Source organism: Canis aureus, chromosome 25 (genome assembly GCF_053574225.1).
Source record: "Canis aureus isolate CA01 chromosome 25, VMU_Caureus_v.1.0, whole genome shotgun sequence".
NCBI lineage: Eukaryota > Metazoa > Chordata > Mammalia > Carnivora > Canidae > Canis > Canis aureus.
In genome coordinates, this window is record NC_135635.1 from 45,714,153 (window position 1) to 45,728,360 (window position 14,208).

The window sequence follows — 14,208 nt, forward strand, 5'->3', positions numbered from 1 at the left end:
GAAACAACAAATGATGGAGAGGATGTGGAGACAGGGGAACCCTCTTTTACTGTTGGGGGAGGATGTGAACTGGTGCAGCCACTCTGGAAAACTGTGTGGAGGTTCCTCAAAGAGTTAAAACAGAGCTACCCTATGACCCAGCAATTGCACTACTGGGGATTTACCCCAAAGATACAGATGCAATGAAACGCCGGGACACCTGCACCCCAATGTTCATAGCAGCAATGTCCACAATAGCCAAACTGTGGAAGGAGCCTCGGTGTCCATCGAAGGATGAATGGATAAAGATGTGGTTTATGTATACAACGGGCTATTCCTCAGCCATTAGAAACGACAAATACCCACCATTTGCTTCGATGTGGATGGAACTGGAGGGTAGTATGCTGAGCGAAGTAAGTCAATCAAAGAAGGACAAACATTATATGTTCTCATTCATTTGGAGAATATAAAAAATAGTCAAAGAGAATAAAGGGGAAAGGAGAGAAAATAAGTGAAAATATCAGTGAGGGTGACAGAACATGAGAGACTCCTAACTCTGGGAAACGAACAAGGGATAGTGGAAGGGAAGGTGGTGGGGGATTGGGGGTGATTGGGTGATGGGCACTGAGGGGAGCACTTGATGGGATGAGCACTGGGTGTTATGCTATATGTTGCAAATCGAACTCCAATAAAAAATATATTAAATTTTTTTTAATTTTACAATTACATGTTATAAATATATTCTTCATTTTTGACTTCCTTTATCTGTATTCAATTTTATTTTTGTAAATATATGTGTATATATGTTATATATATATAAATTTTTCTTTTTTATACCATTGGAATTTTGTATCTTTTTTTTTTTAATTTTTTTTTCAATTTTTATTTATTTATGATAGTCACAGAGAGAGAGAGAGAGAGGCAGAGACACAGGCCGAGGGAGAAGCAGGCTCCATGCACCGGGAGCCCGATTTGGGATTCGATCCCGGGTCTCCAGGATCGCGCCCTGGGCCAAAGGCAGGCGCCAAACCGCTGTGCCACCCAGGGATCCCGGAATTTAGTATCTTTTAACACAGAACAAAATACACTCAGGATCAAGTGGATCACCCTGTTTTATCCACTCTGTGAGATTATATTCTCTCATTACCACCCATTCCACCACCCCCCATTCTTTCTCTCTCTCTCTCTCTCTCTCTCTCATTTTTCTTTTCTTTTTCTTTCTATTTTTTCTATCATTTTCTGGTTCCTGAACTATTCAGAATTGTCTAGTCTGTATTTTGTTTGGGTCATCGTTGACATTTTTGACTCTGCACACTTGTACAGTCATTCTTCACTGGACAAAAAGACTAGAAAAAGGAATTTACAACAAAAGAAAGAACCAGAGGTAATACTCTCTGCCACAGATATAATGAAAAAAAAAAACTACCTATGAAGCTCCTACTGTGTGCCTGGCACTGGGGATACAAGACAGAGAAGGCTGCTGCTCTCCTGGAGCTTACATTTCAGTGGCGACACAGGCAATGAGCAAGAAAGGAGGCCAACTAAAAAAATAATATCAGGTAGCAGTAAGCAGCAAGGAGATAATGAAGCCAATGGCTATGTTAGGGAGCTCCTCAGTGGTGTGGGGCTGCTATGGCTGTGTGATCCGTGAAGGTCTCTTTAAGGAGACACATTCAGACTGAAATCTGAATGAGTCAGAGGAAACTGCTTTCTAGGTGGAGAGCTAGCAAATGCTGAATCTCTTGGGCAGAATGATCTGTGGAGGAATCCAAAGAGGCCTGTGTGCATGGAGCAAAGTGAATGAAGGGGAAAGGTAGGGGTTGGACAGGGACTAGGCAGGAGCAAGTGGGGCAGTACCTGAAAGGCCACCCAAGAGGTTTGGTTCTGAGCTGAGGCAATGGAGAATCACCCAGGGTTCTCAGAGGAAGATATAATCCGGTGTCTGAATTACCTTTAGAAGACTGTGCCTCATGAAGAGGCAATATATGGTCAAAGGAAGAATTGGAGGCAGTGAGGATATTAGTAGGGTCCCGTGTGTGGTGGTGGCCTCTTGGGCCAGGGCAGTGGTGCTGGAGATACAGAGAATTGGTGGAACTTGGGGTATATTTTTTAGGACTCGCTAGTGGCCCAGAAGCCTGGGAGAGAGAATGAACAATGGAAGGAGATGAGGTTTCAGAGCTGAGCCAGCAGAGAACATGTCCAGTGCAGCAGCAGGTGCATCCTCAGCCTTCTCTCTTGGATCTCCACCCACACAGCTCACTTTGGGGCAGGTGGTCTTACCAATCATGCCTTTGAACTCTGGGACCACGCTAAAGATTCTGAGTCCCTTGAGGGCAGGAACCACAGCTTTGTGTTCAGTATGCTGTAGGCACTAGGTGTTAGAAATAATATTATCTGAATCTGCCATGAACAAAATCACAGAGCTGAAAATGAGTATCAAATGGGGTGGGGGCAAGGATCAGCAAGAACCCAGAGTGGGGCATCTGGCTGCACCATGGTTTTACTTTTGAGCACTGATGCCTGCCATCTGGAAAGCAGCAGTGCCTCCAAAGTGCAGCAATATCTTCCTGACCACGCTTTTCAAAACCTCTGAGAATGGAGATGAGAAATAAAGATTCCCAAGGGATTCCACTGGCATCTGGTTGCAGGAGTCTAGGTGGGTCAGTTGCCAACCCCCGAAACAGAACTTTACCTGATTTTTCTTATTCTGTCAGCCTCCCTCCTTCTATATCATACATGTGAAGGGTGACAGCTGTCAGATTTCTGGCCCTTTACAAATTTGGATTTGTCCTTTAAAAGTGGTTTCCTTAAGCATTATGCCTGGAATTCAGCTGGCTTGTGTCTGAATGGATCAACTGACTTGCTTCTCCCAGGAATGCAAATCTGGGTAGAGCTTCATAAACAGAGAGGCAGGCTATTGCTGATGAAAGAGCATGCAAAACTCTTCACCAGGAACTCAGAAAACCACAAAGCTAGTAAATATGTTTTTCTATGAACATGCATGATTAAAATAAGTACTGAAATACCTGTTACCAAATTATCATTAATAAGAAAGTGTTGGGTCATTGAGAGCAAAAGTGAAAAGAATACAAACAGTTGGGCAGGAATTTAAGATATTGTGATTTAGGCCAACTCCAGTTTTATATATTTTGCTTCACTAGGGACTCTGCCTTTCTTTTACCTACCAGGCTTTTGTTAGAAAGCTTCAACCTGTGGCCTGACAACAATTTTTCATCTCACACCTCTCTCCTGCTAAAAATATGAAGGGAAAAACTGATTTATGCCTGTATTCTGCTGGTCCTCCAAAAAAGCCTTGGGTCTCTAAATGCCTCTTGCTTTGATAAAGAAACACTTTCTATATCGCATTTTTTTTTTCTCTGCACTACCTACCTTCATTTTAACCAGAAGAAGAGAGAGCATGGAGAGACATAGCTGGTCCAAGAGATAAACTTCCAACAGCTGGTTTTCACCTGACCTTCTTCTTTTACAAAATCCCTTCCTTATAAAGTAAATACTGGTGTGAAAGTGTAATCATCACCAAAAAATAAGGGAAATGAGTGCAGGGCATAGTGTCTCTCTCCACAGTGTCTCTCTCAGCACATCAAGAGATGGAACAGGTACACGTAAAATCAGGCATTCAAGCTATTTTGTCCTAAGTGCCAATGAATGGAGGAGGCCAACAGGGCTCTGGGATCACAGGAAGGTCATTCTTAAGAGCCCAGATAGAGGATAGAGCCAGATGAATGATGCTGACTATCATGGGAGTCCTTCTAGTTCTGTGGAGAGGGAGATGAGGGCAGTTGAAATACGGAGACAGCATGAGGAAAGGAAAGGAGAAAGCACATGGCAACTGTATTCATTTCCTGAGGCTTTCATAACAAATTACCATGACCTATATGGCTTAAAACAGCAAACATTTATTTTCTCACAGTGTGGAGCCTACAAGTCTGAAATCAGGTGTTGGCATGACCATCTTCCCTTATCTGGCTCCAGAGAGCACCCTCTCTCGCCTCTTTCCCATCTCTGCTGGTGGCCAGCAGTCCTTGGCATTCCTTGGCTTTCAGCCTTATCACTCCCATCACTGCCTCTGTCTTCACATGTGTGTCTCTAGGTCTCCTTATAAGGACAACAGTCCTTGGATTTAGGGCCCATCCCACTCCAGTATGACTTCATCATGACTCTATATCTGCAAAGGCACTGTTTCCAAAGTAAGGTCACATTCTGAAGTTCCAGCTAGACATGAATTTGCGGGGCACATTATTCAACCCACTACCATGAGCCTTCAGAAAACAGTTTGTGAGTGGAAAATCTGTCAGGGAATAAGAGCAGACAGAGGTCAGACTGAGAAAGATGCTAAGCACTACTTTACAGGCTGTCTTTCCCATGGGTAGAGATCATAACAACAACAGCTAACGTTTATATAGCACTTGCTATATGCCAGGTGCCACTCTGAGGTGTGCGTGTACTATTAGCCTATTTACAGATGGGGAAACTGAGACACAGAGAGACTACATACCAGAAAGAAACAGAGCTGATATTTGGATCAAGGCATGGGCTGGAGAGCCCATGCTCTCATTCCCATTCCCTTTCCAAACATTTTTTAATGCATTTGATCAGAACAGGATATGCAGTAGTTTCCTACCACAAGGAATGACCTCGCAAGCAAAGGAGTAACCCATTGGCCTTTGGTCCACAGTAAATGTGACCATTTTGGGGGAATGGGAGTGCTAATTTTAAACTCCTAGAACCTTCAAGGATGGGGTTGCTTGGAGGGCTTATGAGCCATACCCATTCCCCTACCTACAGCCTAGATGGACAAGTACACCTGGCAATGCCCTAATCTTACCTGATCACATTTCCTAGTGCTTTACAACTAGGATGACCAACCATCAGAATCTGCATGGGACTGAGGAGCCCCCTGGGTGTGGGAATTTCAGTTTAGAAACCAGGACAGTCCTTGGCAAACTGGGATTGAACTAGTCACCCTACTTATAGCCCCCCTTGTCATCTCCTGCCAGAAAAGTCTCTCTAACAAAGATTCTAACACTTACAGGGAGAGAGCTCAGTGTCTTAATTGATACCCCTCATTTTTAGAGATGCAAATGATGTCTTGATTCTGGTCAGTAGGAAGGTATCTGGAAGTAGGCAGCACAGTGGTAAAACCTCATGGGAATGCTGGAATTATTTAGAATGGTGCGCTTTGTTTTCTTACAGGAGAAGAGGATGAGGAGGAGCCTGAGATGCCTGTGGGCCCCCGCCCACGACCACTCTCTGAGCTGCACCTTAAGGAAAAGGCAGTGCCCATGCCAGAAGCCAGTGCGTTTTTCATCTTCAGCCCCAACAACAGGTGTGTATGAATGGTGGGGAAGGTGGGACTCTGCTCTCTCCATGCCACAAGCACAGCAGATGCCAGCATCTTCCAATCTCTGAGTGGAACCTGGGACTTTCCCAGATCCCAACAACTTGTGTAAACAGGCACTGATTTAGGGAAAAGTATCCTGGATTCCAAATCAGTAGACCAATGTCTGTTTTTCCCTCCATTTTTTGACAGGTGTAAACTATTTCTGTAGTCTTTTGGTGATTACCCTTGGTGATCCACTAAGTCTATTTAACTTAACAAAGTCTAAAGTTAAGCAATATCCTAAACCTCCTCCTGCAAAATAGAAGGAGCTTTTACTATTTTAACTCCCCTCAGCCCCGCTACCTTACATGTTCTTATTGCTTGGTATTTTAGGCTTGATCTTTATTTTTAACTTAACAAGTTAGATATTATCATCATTATCATTATTATTATTATTATTAATAGGCAATGTAGATTTGGATTTTTTTAGAGATTTAAGTTCTTTTTTTTTTCTTTAAGATTTTATTTATTCATTCATAGAGACACACAGAGAGAGAGAGAGAGAGAGGCAGAGACACAGGCAGAGGGAGGAGCAGGCTCCATGAAGAGAGCCTGACTTGGGACTCGATCCAGGGTCTCCAGGATCACGCCCTGGGCTGCAGGTGGCGCTAAACCACTGCGCCACCGGGGCTGCCCTAGATTTGGATACAAATATACAACTTGCCATTTTACTTATTCATCATTTTTCTTGTACATCTCAGTCCATCATTCTGCCATCATTTTCTTTCTTTCTAAACACATTTTTTAGAAGCCCCTAGTGTTCCTTATGATAGAGTCATTTGGCCTTTGTTTATCTCTAATTGTTTTCATTTCTTGTTCTTGGAAGATAGTTTTGCTATGTACACAATTTTAGGTCAATAGAGTTTGTGTCTCAGTTCAACATAATATTAGACTGTACTGTTCCATTCCTACTATCATTCTTTTATAGATAATCTGCCCCTTATCATCAGCTGATCTGAACATCTTCTGTTGCCTTGGTGTTGTTTAGGTTTGCTACTACGTATCTAAATATTCTTTTCTTTCCATTTATCCTGCATGGGATGTTATGGATTTATCTTTTTCTCTGGTTCTTGAACAACAGTAAAAATTAGAAAAAGAATTTCTAATTCCTGAAATGTTGCATCCATAATCTCTTTCTCTCTAATCCTTCCTTCTGGCACTCCAATTAAATATATGTCAGACCTTCTCATTCTGTCCTCCTATCTCCTACTGTGTCTTGCAAATCTTTCACCTCTTTGTCTCTCTTTTGGTATTCAGGGTAGTTTCTTCAGATATATCTTCCAATTTCTTCATTCTCTCTTCAACTTTGTCTATGTTACTGTTTAAACCAATTTTTTAAAATATTTTATTTATTTATTCATGAGAGACACACGGAGAGAGGCAGAGCCATAGACAGAGGGAGAAGAAGGCTCCCTGCGGGGAGTCTGATGTGGGACTTGATCCCGGGACCCTGGGATCATGACCTGAATCAAAGGCAGATGCTCAACCATTGAGCCTCCCAGGTGCCCTAAACCTTTTATATCAACTTACTCTTTTTTCTTTCAAACAGTTCCATTTGATGCTTGATTTTCCAGATCCATCTGTCTATATATACTACTTCCTTTGTTGATTCATCATCTTCATGCTCATCATTTGTTCTGTTAAATATTCTGTCTGCATTCTCTATCTGATATGTCCAGTATACATAGTCTTTGGGCGGGGGTTCGAAAGCACTTATTTGTAGTTTCTTCTGATTTACCATCTTAGTGGCCCATCCTCTCTTATATGCTTAAAGATCTTTGATTGTGACCTCAATACATCATCTTAATTGGTGAGATTCTTGTGGATCTAAATTAAGATTGGGAAGCTTTCTTCAAGATGCTTCTAAAGGATGTTGGCTCAGTCCTAGGCTTCTGTGTCCTGCCTCACATCTGGCTTGAAATTCAGTTTCCTGATAGCAGTTTTACTACTGGCATCTATCCTCAGCCAACTCTATCTTTCTTGGCTGCCTATCACACAGACCCTGGGTCAGTGGATTTGTTAGTTTGAAAGGGATAATCATTGCAAACCTCCTAACTCTAATGAAGCCAGAATTATCTCAAAGGGTTTACCCTTCCCAGGATTTGCTGCTTCCACAGCAGTTGGGTCTCTCAGAGCACTTAGTCAACCAACAATGCTGTGAACAGAAGTCTAAAAGCCTGGATTCAAGCCCTGAAACCACCCCCACCCCCACCACCCCCACCACACACACACACACACACACACACACACACACACACACACCACTCTACAAGCTGTCTTTCTAGACCAGCCTATCCTTCTCAGGTTTCAGTGTTCTTATCTATAAAATGGAGATAATAACACCATATCCCCTTCCTAAGCTGCCAGTAAGAGATAGTGTATAAGACACACTTGGCATTCAAAGATCTAACATTTGTGGCACTGTCAGTGAATGCTCAGAAGTCCATACATGTAGTTCTTTGTAATTATGCTGAAGTGTAGAATTGAATGGCATGCCTTGAAGCTATTACACAGGAACAAATTGCCTAGCCAGAATGTAGGTTTAGCTGGCTTCTCACCATCCACATCTCTGGGTGGCTCTGTCATTCCCTATACATAAAAATATGAAAATCTTATAAAATGATTTTTTAATGACGTGACAAAGAAGTCCCCCCCAAAAAAGCCAGTTGTTAATGTTACAGAAGTATATGAAAATTTGGGGATTCACCAAAGTCTCAGATGTAACCCACCAAAATGTCAAAAACTTACTGCCTATGAAAGTGCTTTAGAACTGAAAAGTTCTGGGCAGATGTGCCTCACAGTGAGGGGCATGGAGAGGGGTAAAATGTGGTTGTCATTACCCAGCAGCAGTAAGACATCGGGTAAAAAGCCCATCCCCAAACTAACAAGCACCTTTCACAAGCTGAGAGGAGTGATGAGTTCCAGAGACCTGGAAGCTGCTTTCCTTGCCTTCCTGACATGCTTCTGTCCTCTCTTCCACCCCACGCAGATTTCGCCTCCAGTGCCACCGCATTGTCAATGACACGATCTTCACCAACCTGATCCTCTTCTTCATTCTGCTCAGCAGCATTTCCCTGGCAGCTGAAGATCCCGTCCAGCACACCTCCTTCAGGAACCATGTATGCATTCCGTTTTTTTCCCCTGCACCTCTTCCTCCCGGGAATGGGACTGGGCCCACAGCTCTGCTACTGACCTCAATCAGGATCCCAATTCCAAATATTATAATCAGATGCACAATAAACATTCTTGAAGACACTAAGGCTTTGGTAGAAACCATCAAAAACAAATAAGAGAATATGTACCAAATGCCTCAGGCTGGCCTGATTGGCAAACTAGGATTCTCATTGTCCTACGCATGTTTCCATGAAAGCTCTGATTCCTTGTATGCTTAGTAAGAAAAAGTAGCCACTGACTTCCAGCATTGCTCCCAATAAACCCTGAGGGACACAGGGGGAGCCTTGGCAAACAGGTGCCAATGGTGAGGCTGACCTTATGTAAAGGATAGCTTCAATGACCTTGTGTAGGGGAGAAAACTAAATTTAGAGACCCACCCAAGGCTCTGGTGAACCACATTAAAGGCTAGAGTAAGAATTGTTATATCTCAAAGCCTTAAAACTTTGTAAAAATCCCAACCAGGTGGGCATGAAGAGGAGTCCACCGACCTAAAGCCTTACCCATGCCAAACAACTTGGTGGTCCTGCAGCCTGCTTGATCCAGAGTTTTCTTAGAAAGATGTTGGTCCTAGGTCTGATCCATCGTCTGGTGGATGAGACCATGTAGTCTGCCCCAAGCCTAGGCAGTCCTCACCTGGAAGATGCTCCCTCCCATGCCCCAAAGAACACACCAGGATTTCCACCAACATGAGAAGCTAGCTGAGTCACACCAACGTGAGTTAAGCATTTGGCATTTTCCTGCAATAAAAAGCAAACCCTACTCTCTGTCTTTTTGACACACATCCCAGTGGTCTGATTGGAGTTTGTAAGTAAATTGGATTAATGAGAAAAGCATCCAACCAAATGCTGCCCAGACCCAGGACCAGTTGAGTCCTGCCCTGGGGGCTCCCCCTCACAGTCTGGGGACTTCATCTGGAGCCACTAAGCTGCCTGAGGCCAGCCCTGCTTCAGGATCCAATGTTGTGTATATATACTACTCATCTCCTAACTCACTTCCATATGTCTCCATGTGGGAAAGCTGATGTGATGTGTAGTGTGGTTCTGGAGCTGAACTCTCCTTCCAGCCTGCTTCCCTCCCTTCCCACCCCATCCCCACCCTGTTTCTTTTTGTTTTGCAGATTCTGTTTTATTTTGACATTGTTTTCACTACCATTTTCACCATTGAAATTGCTCTGAAGGTAAAGCCTCAACCCCTCTCTCCTCTTCCCATCCTCTAGGAGCCGGCACTAGCTCTCTGTCGCTAACACACATGCTTCTGTTGGTGTCAAGTTCACTCTCAGAGCCACTAATCCAATTGTGCTTATTTTTCAGATCCTAGGCAATGCAGACTATGTCTTCACTAGTATCTTTACATTAGAAATTATCCTTAAGGTAATGCAATCTGAGCAATGCACTCTCTGTCTCTTTCTCCCATCTATCTCTGCTGTATCTGCCTATCTCTCTTCTCTCTTGTTTCTTTCACTCTCTCTTTTTTACTTTCAGTCCTGAGATTGGAAGAATTAGTGCCCCTCACTTTGTGCTATGTGCTTTGCTCAGGCTCAGAAGCAAAAGAAACCCACCCCTATTGCTGTGCTTCCTCGCAGTCTGGAAGAGGCATATGACTCACAGTGTCAACACTGATGCTGTCCTATCGCCAGGTTTGGCAATGTGCCAGACTCCAACCCCCACTAAGCCCCACACACCCACATATACCCCATCTCCGGTAATTGATGACTGACCCCTGCTTAGAACTCCTTTCCCTCATCCTGCCCAGAAGAGATGCTGCTCAAACTCCAAGAGTGGAGAAGCTCATGGGGCATGGACAATCACTTTGTCAAAAAATCAATTTGTCAACAAATTGTCAATCCCTTCCTCAGCATTAGTGGCAAGCACCAGAGCTTGGCCGGAGTTGGGCCTGTGTGATAGTAAGCATAGGCCTAATGCAAGATTTGGGACCAGTCTTCCAATGAGGGCTTTTAACAGACAACTGTAGATTACTTCTGAATCCTCAGTTTCCTACTGAAAAGCTTTGCTACAATGCCCTTTGCCCTAAGCATGGAGGAAGGAAAATTGTACTAGAGAGCTGAGCACAGGGGAGAACCAAGAGCTGAAAGAAACTGGAGCACCCAGTTCCCAAGCCCCAGTCCTGAGAGCTCACCAGCCCAGCCCTGCCTGCAGCTGGCCGCCCCAGGGTCTATGGCCATGATTGCAGAACTGCTACAGACATATCCTTTCAGTGGAGCCCACCTCTAAGAGCATGGGAATGAGAGAGATTGTTTTCTAAGTTTTACTTTATTACTTATATGAATTTATCATTACTATAATATTTATATTTATTTTATTATTTCTAAGTTTTTCTGGCATACTTCTGAGCCTCTAAAATAATGCATAGTCAAGCCACTCCACCTGAGACTCAGGGTGTGAGTTCTGAGACCCGGGAAAAGTGTATTTCAGCATTTGCTGCCTCCTCAGAACCACAGAATGTATTTTACCATTAGTGTGAACAGAAGGGCTGTAGGCTCTAAAGCATATGCTTCAGTTTGGTGTCTTCTTCCTGGATGATGACCTAAGACTCCTCCTCCCAAGGAGTCCAGGCTCCCTTTTCCCCCTTCCTGGGGGTGCTGCAAGCCACTGTCCACACTTGACCATGTGCCACAGCCAGCCTATAGACACACCCTTCCTCGCTAATGCAACTCCCAAGTCATGACCCAACTCTTTAATGCACATGACATCCTGTCACATCCAGATAGAAGTTGAGTGGTGCAGTTTGGGGTGCCTCCACTGTGTCTTTCTCTCCAAAAGGCTGAGCTGTCCAGACCCCCACCTTCTATCCCTGGTTCCAGTGACCAAGGGTATTCCTTGGGTTTTCTCTTCTACTCAACGACAGTGGATCTGACCAGGCCCTGATTCCTGGGGTGGGGGGGAGCCAAGAGCTGCCTGGCTGCATTAAGATATACTCTGTAAAACCCTCTTTCCATGACGGGCACTGAGGGGGGCACTTGACGGGATGAGCACTGGGTGTTATTCTGCATGTTGACAAATTGAACACCATTAAAAAATAAATTTATTATTTAAAAAAAAAAACCCTCTTTCCATGGTGAGCTGAGTTCTCCTGGTCTTCAGACTCAGGGAGACACACAATTATCCAAAACTCCTTCCCAGGACAAGAAAAGCTCTGAGTACCAGTTCTCAGGATTACTCCACAGAGCTCCCCTCGTGGATTTCAATGGTGCTATTTTTCCTTCAAGGTTGCCATGCAAGCAGAAGTGAAAGGTCTCTTTGCAAGCATTGTCATAAGATCCTTCCTTCTTTTCACCCTCTCCCTCTTCTACTCCCTTTGTGACTCAGCGTGCTTTTAAATATAAACCCCAGTCCCCACACCACTTCCTTGCACCTCCTTCCACTGGGCCCCTCTGCCTTGCCCGATGGCTCAGCTTCCCACCGTCCAAGGGGTATTTAGTCTCAAGAACAATAGAAAGACCTGGGGACATTTGGCCATGACGGTTGGCCTGCATACTGCAAAGGACTATCACATAGAGGAGGAACCAGGCCCAGTGAGTACAAGTTACAAGATGCATCTAGTAACTAGAAAAGCTCCTGGGCATGTGGTGGTCACCTGTGGATGGACAGAGGGGTTTTCCTACCCTTCCAGCTCAGTCAGTCAACAATCTTATGCCCACCTTTTTTCTTCCTTCTGCCTGAAAATACCCCAGCAATAGACTTTTCCTATGCAATGGCTTAGAACATTAAGGGAGCAGGAACTAAGTGGATGGCCATCAGCCAAACAGGGTAAAGGAAGGACACTTTGCATTGGATACCTGAACCTGGCCTCTTCTGTTGTCTTAAATGCCTAGGATAATTTTCAAATAAATTCTCCATTTTTTCAGCATCTACTTGCTCTTTCTCTCCTGACCAGTCTTCCTCTGGCTCTACCTAGGCATGTGTCACCCCCACCCACTACATACACACACACACACACACACACACACACACACACACACACACACACACACTTTCTGGAGTACTGGTCTCATTCTAGGTCTCCTAGAACCCCAGAGTCAAAGGACAGGCATCGGCACTGTGAGTCCCACAAGTGTACCTATTCAGGGAGTGCTCTTCCTGACTGTGGAGGGCTCTGTGGTGCTCAGTAGTATCCTCACAATTTCCAAGCTAGGAGTGAGGCAAGGTCAGACTCAGCACCTTCTCTAAGACTGAAAGTGAGATGGCTGGGGAAGGTGCTTGGCCTTCTGCAGGCACAGGGACTCTTTAGTTAAATGAACCATAGGAATCCCAAGTCCAGTCTCTAGAGTCCCAGATCTTTGGCGGGAGACAGGACAGCAAGCCCCTCCAGATGGTAGGCCTTCAGGAGAAATCTCCAACTATATTCCCCTCCAGCCTTTTATATAATATACCTACTTCTAGAAACTGTTGCAGGACACAGGTGCCTGAGTCCTCTGTGACCCCCTGCAGCAAGAGATAAATGGAAAGAATTAGGTTGCAAGAGCTATTTTTGCCAGTTTCTTTTATGTTTGCTTTTGAATTGCTCTGCGGACACACTGCCCTAGGCATGCTCTAATTCCAAAGAGATAAACTGGACCCCAGATGACCAGGGAGCCACTCTGAGTCTCTCAGCCACCAGCTCCAAATTGTTCCCTTTGACTGATGCTTCACGGCCCATGGCCTTTTACAACCCTTAACCTGGAAATCTGCTGGCTCCTAATTCAAGTTAACAGAATTGGAAAGGCTATTCGTTGAGCGTCTACAGTGGCTATATATTGAGCTCAGAGAGAAGTAATAATAGCCAAGCCCTGTAAGAGCGATCACCATCCCAGGTGCTCCTATTTTAGTCTTCAAAGGGCCTACATGTTGTTTTTCTGTGTGTGCCTAACAAAGACAGGGAATAGTATGCCCGGATATCTATTGCTGCTGTCCATGAGGACATTGGACATCCTTATATAGGAAGAATCCAGAATTCAAGTCTGGACTATCTGGCTCCAAGTTCAGTTCTTTATGGTGACAAATAATACTTAGATTAAGCTTAGTATTTCCAGGGTAGTGTGTTTTACCTGTAAAAACTCATTTGATGCCTACAACACTATAGGGTAGATACTATCATTACCCTCATTTCTCAGATGAGGAAACTGAGACACAGAGAAGTTAAGCAACTTGCTCCAGGACATACAAATAAAATATGGTAGATTTGGGATTCAAACTAGGCAGCCTGGCTCCAGAGCTTATGCTTTTAACTATGGAACCACATTGCCCCTCTGAACACACAGCTCTGGCCTCAAAGAACATCATCAGTTTAGAAGCAAGATAATAAAACTGAGTTTAGAATATGTGGTATAGATCATAAACACTAATTAAGGTTAGGAAGCAAAGGGATGCTATTTGCCAAAATTATTGGTAGAACTTCTCACTGAGCTCTGGGGTAACCAGCTGTCCCGGTTTGAGACTGAGGAATTGCCTAAGTGGGACACAGGACTTTTGGTATTAAACCAGGAAAATCCTGGGGAAACCAAGACAGTTGGTCACCCCATTGGGCATAACCCATTTTTCCCCAGATGCCTAGTATCTGAAGCTGGCCCTGAGAGTTGACAGAATTTAAAGAGGAGATTGGGAAGTTTGTATCCAAGGGCAACCTGGTCTGGGCAGTGTCAGCAAAGGGCCCCTCAG

General features: G+C 44.3%; 1 protein-coding gene across 40 annotated transcripts in view; it reads left to right on the forward strand.

The window, feature by feature from the left end:
- The window catches only part of CACNA1C (calcium voltage-gated channel subunit alpha1 C), a 746,135-nt gene that overhangs the window by 633,916 nt on the left and 98,011 nt on the right, over positions 1-14,208 (forward strand). For 25 of the 40 annotated variants that reach the window (XM_077871648.1, XM_077871650.1, XM_077871649.1 and 22 more), the window contains 3 exons: positions 5,194-5,326; positions 8,370-8,499; positions 9,672-9,731. In XM_077871648.1, coding sequence (XP_077727774.1) covers positions 5,194-5,326; positions 8,370-8,499; positions 9,672-9,731 — 323 coding nt within the window. Of the gene's footprint in view, positions 1-5,193; positions 5,327-8,369; positions 8,500-9,671; positions 9,732-9,864; positions 9,925-14,208 lie in introns of all 40 variants that reach the window. The other 15 variants (XM_077871647.1, XM_077871662.1, XM_077871663.1 and 12 more) reach the window with 1 other exon arrangement.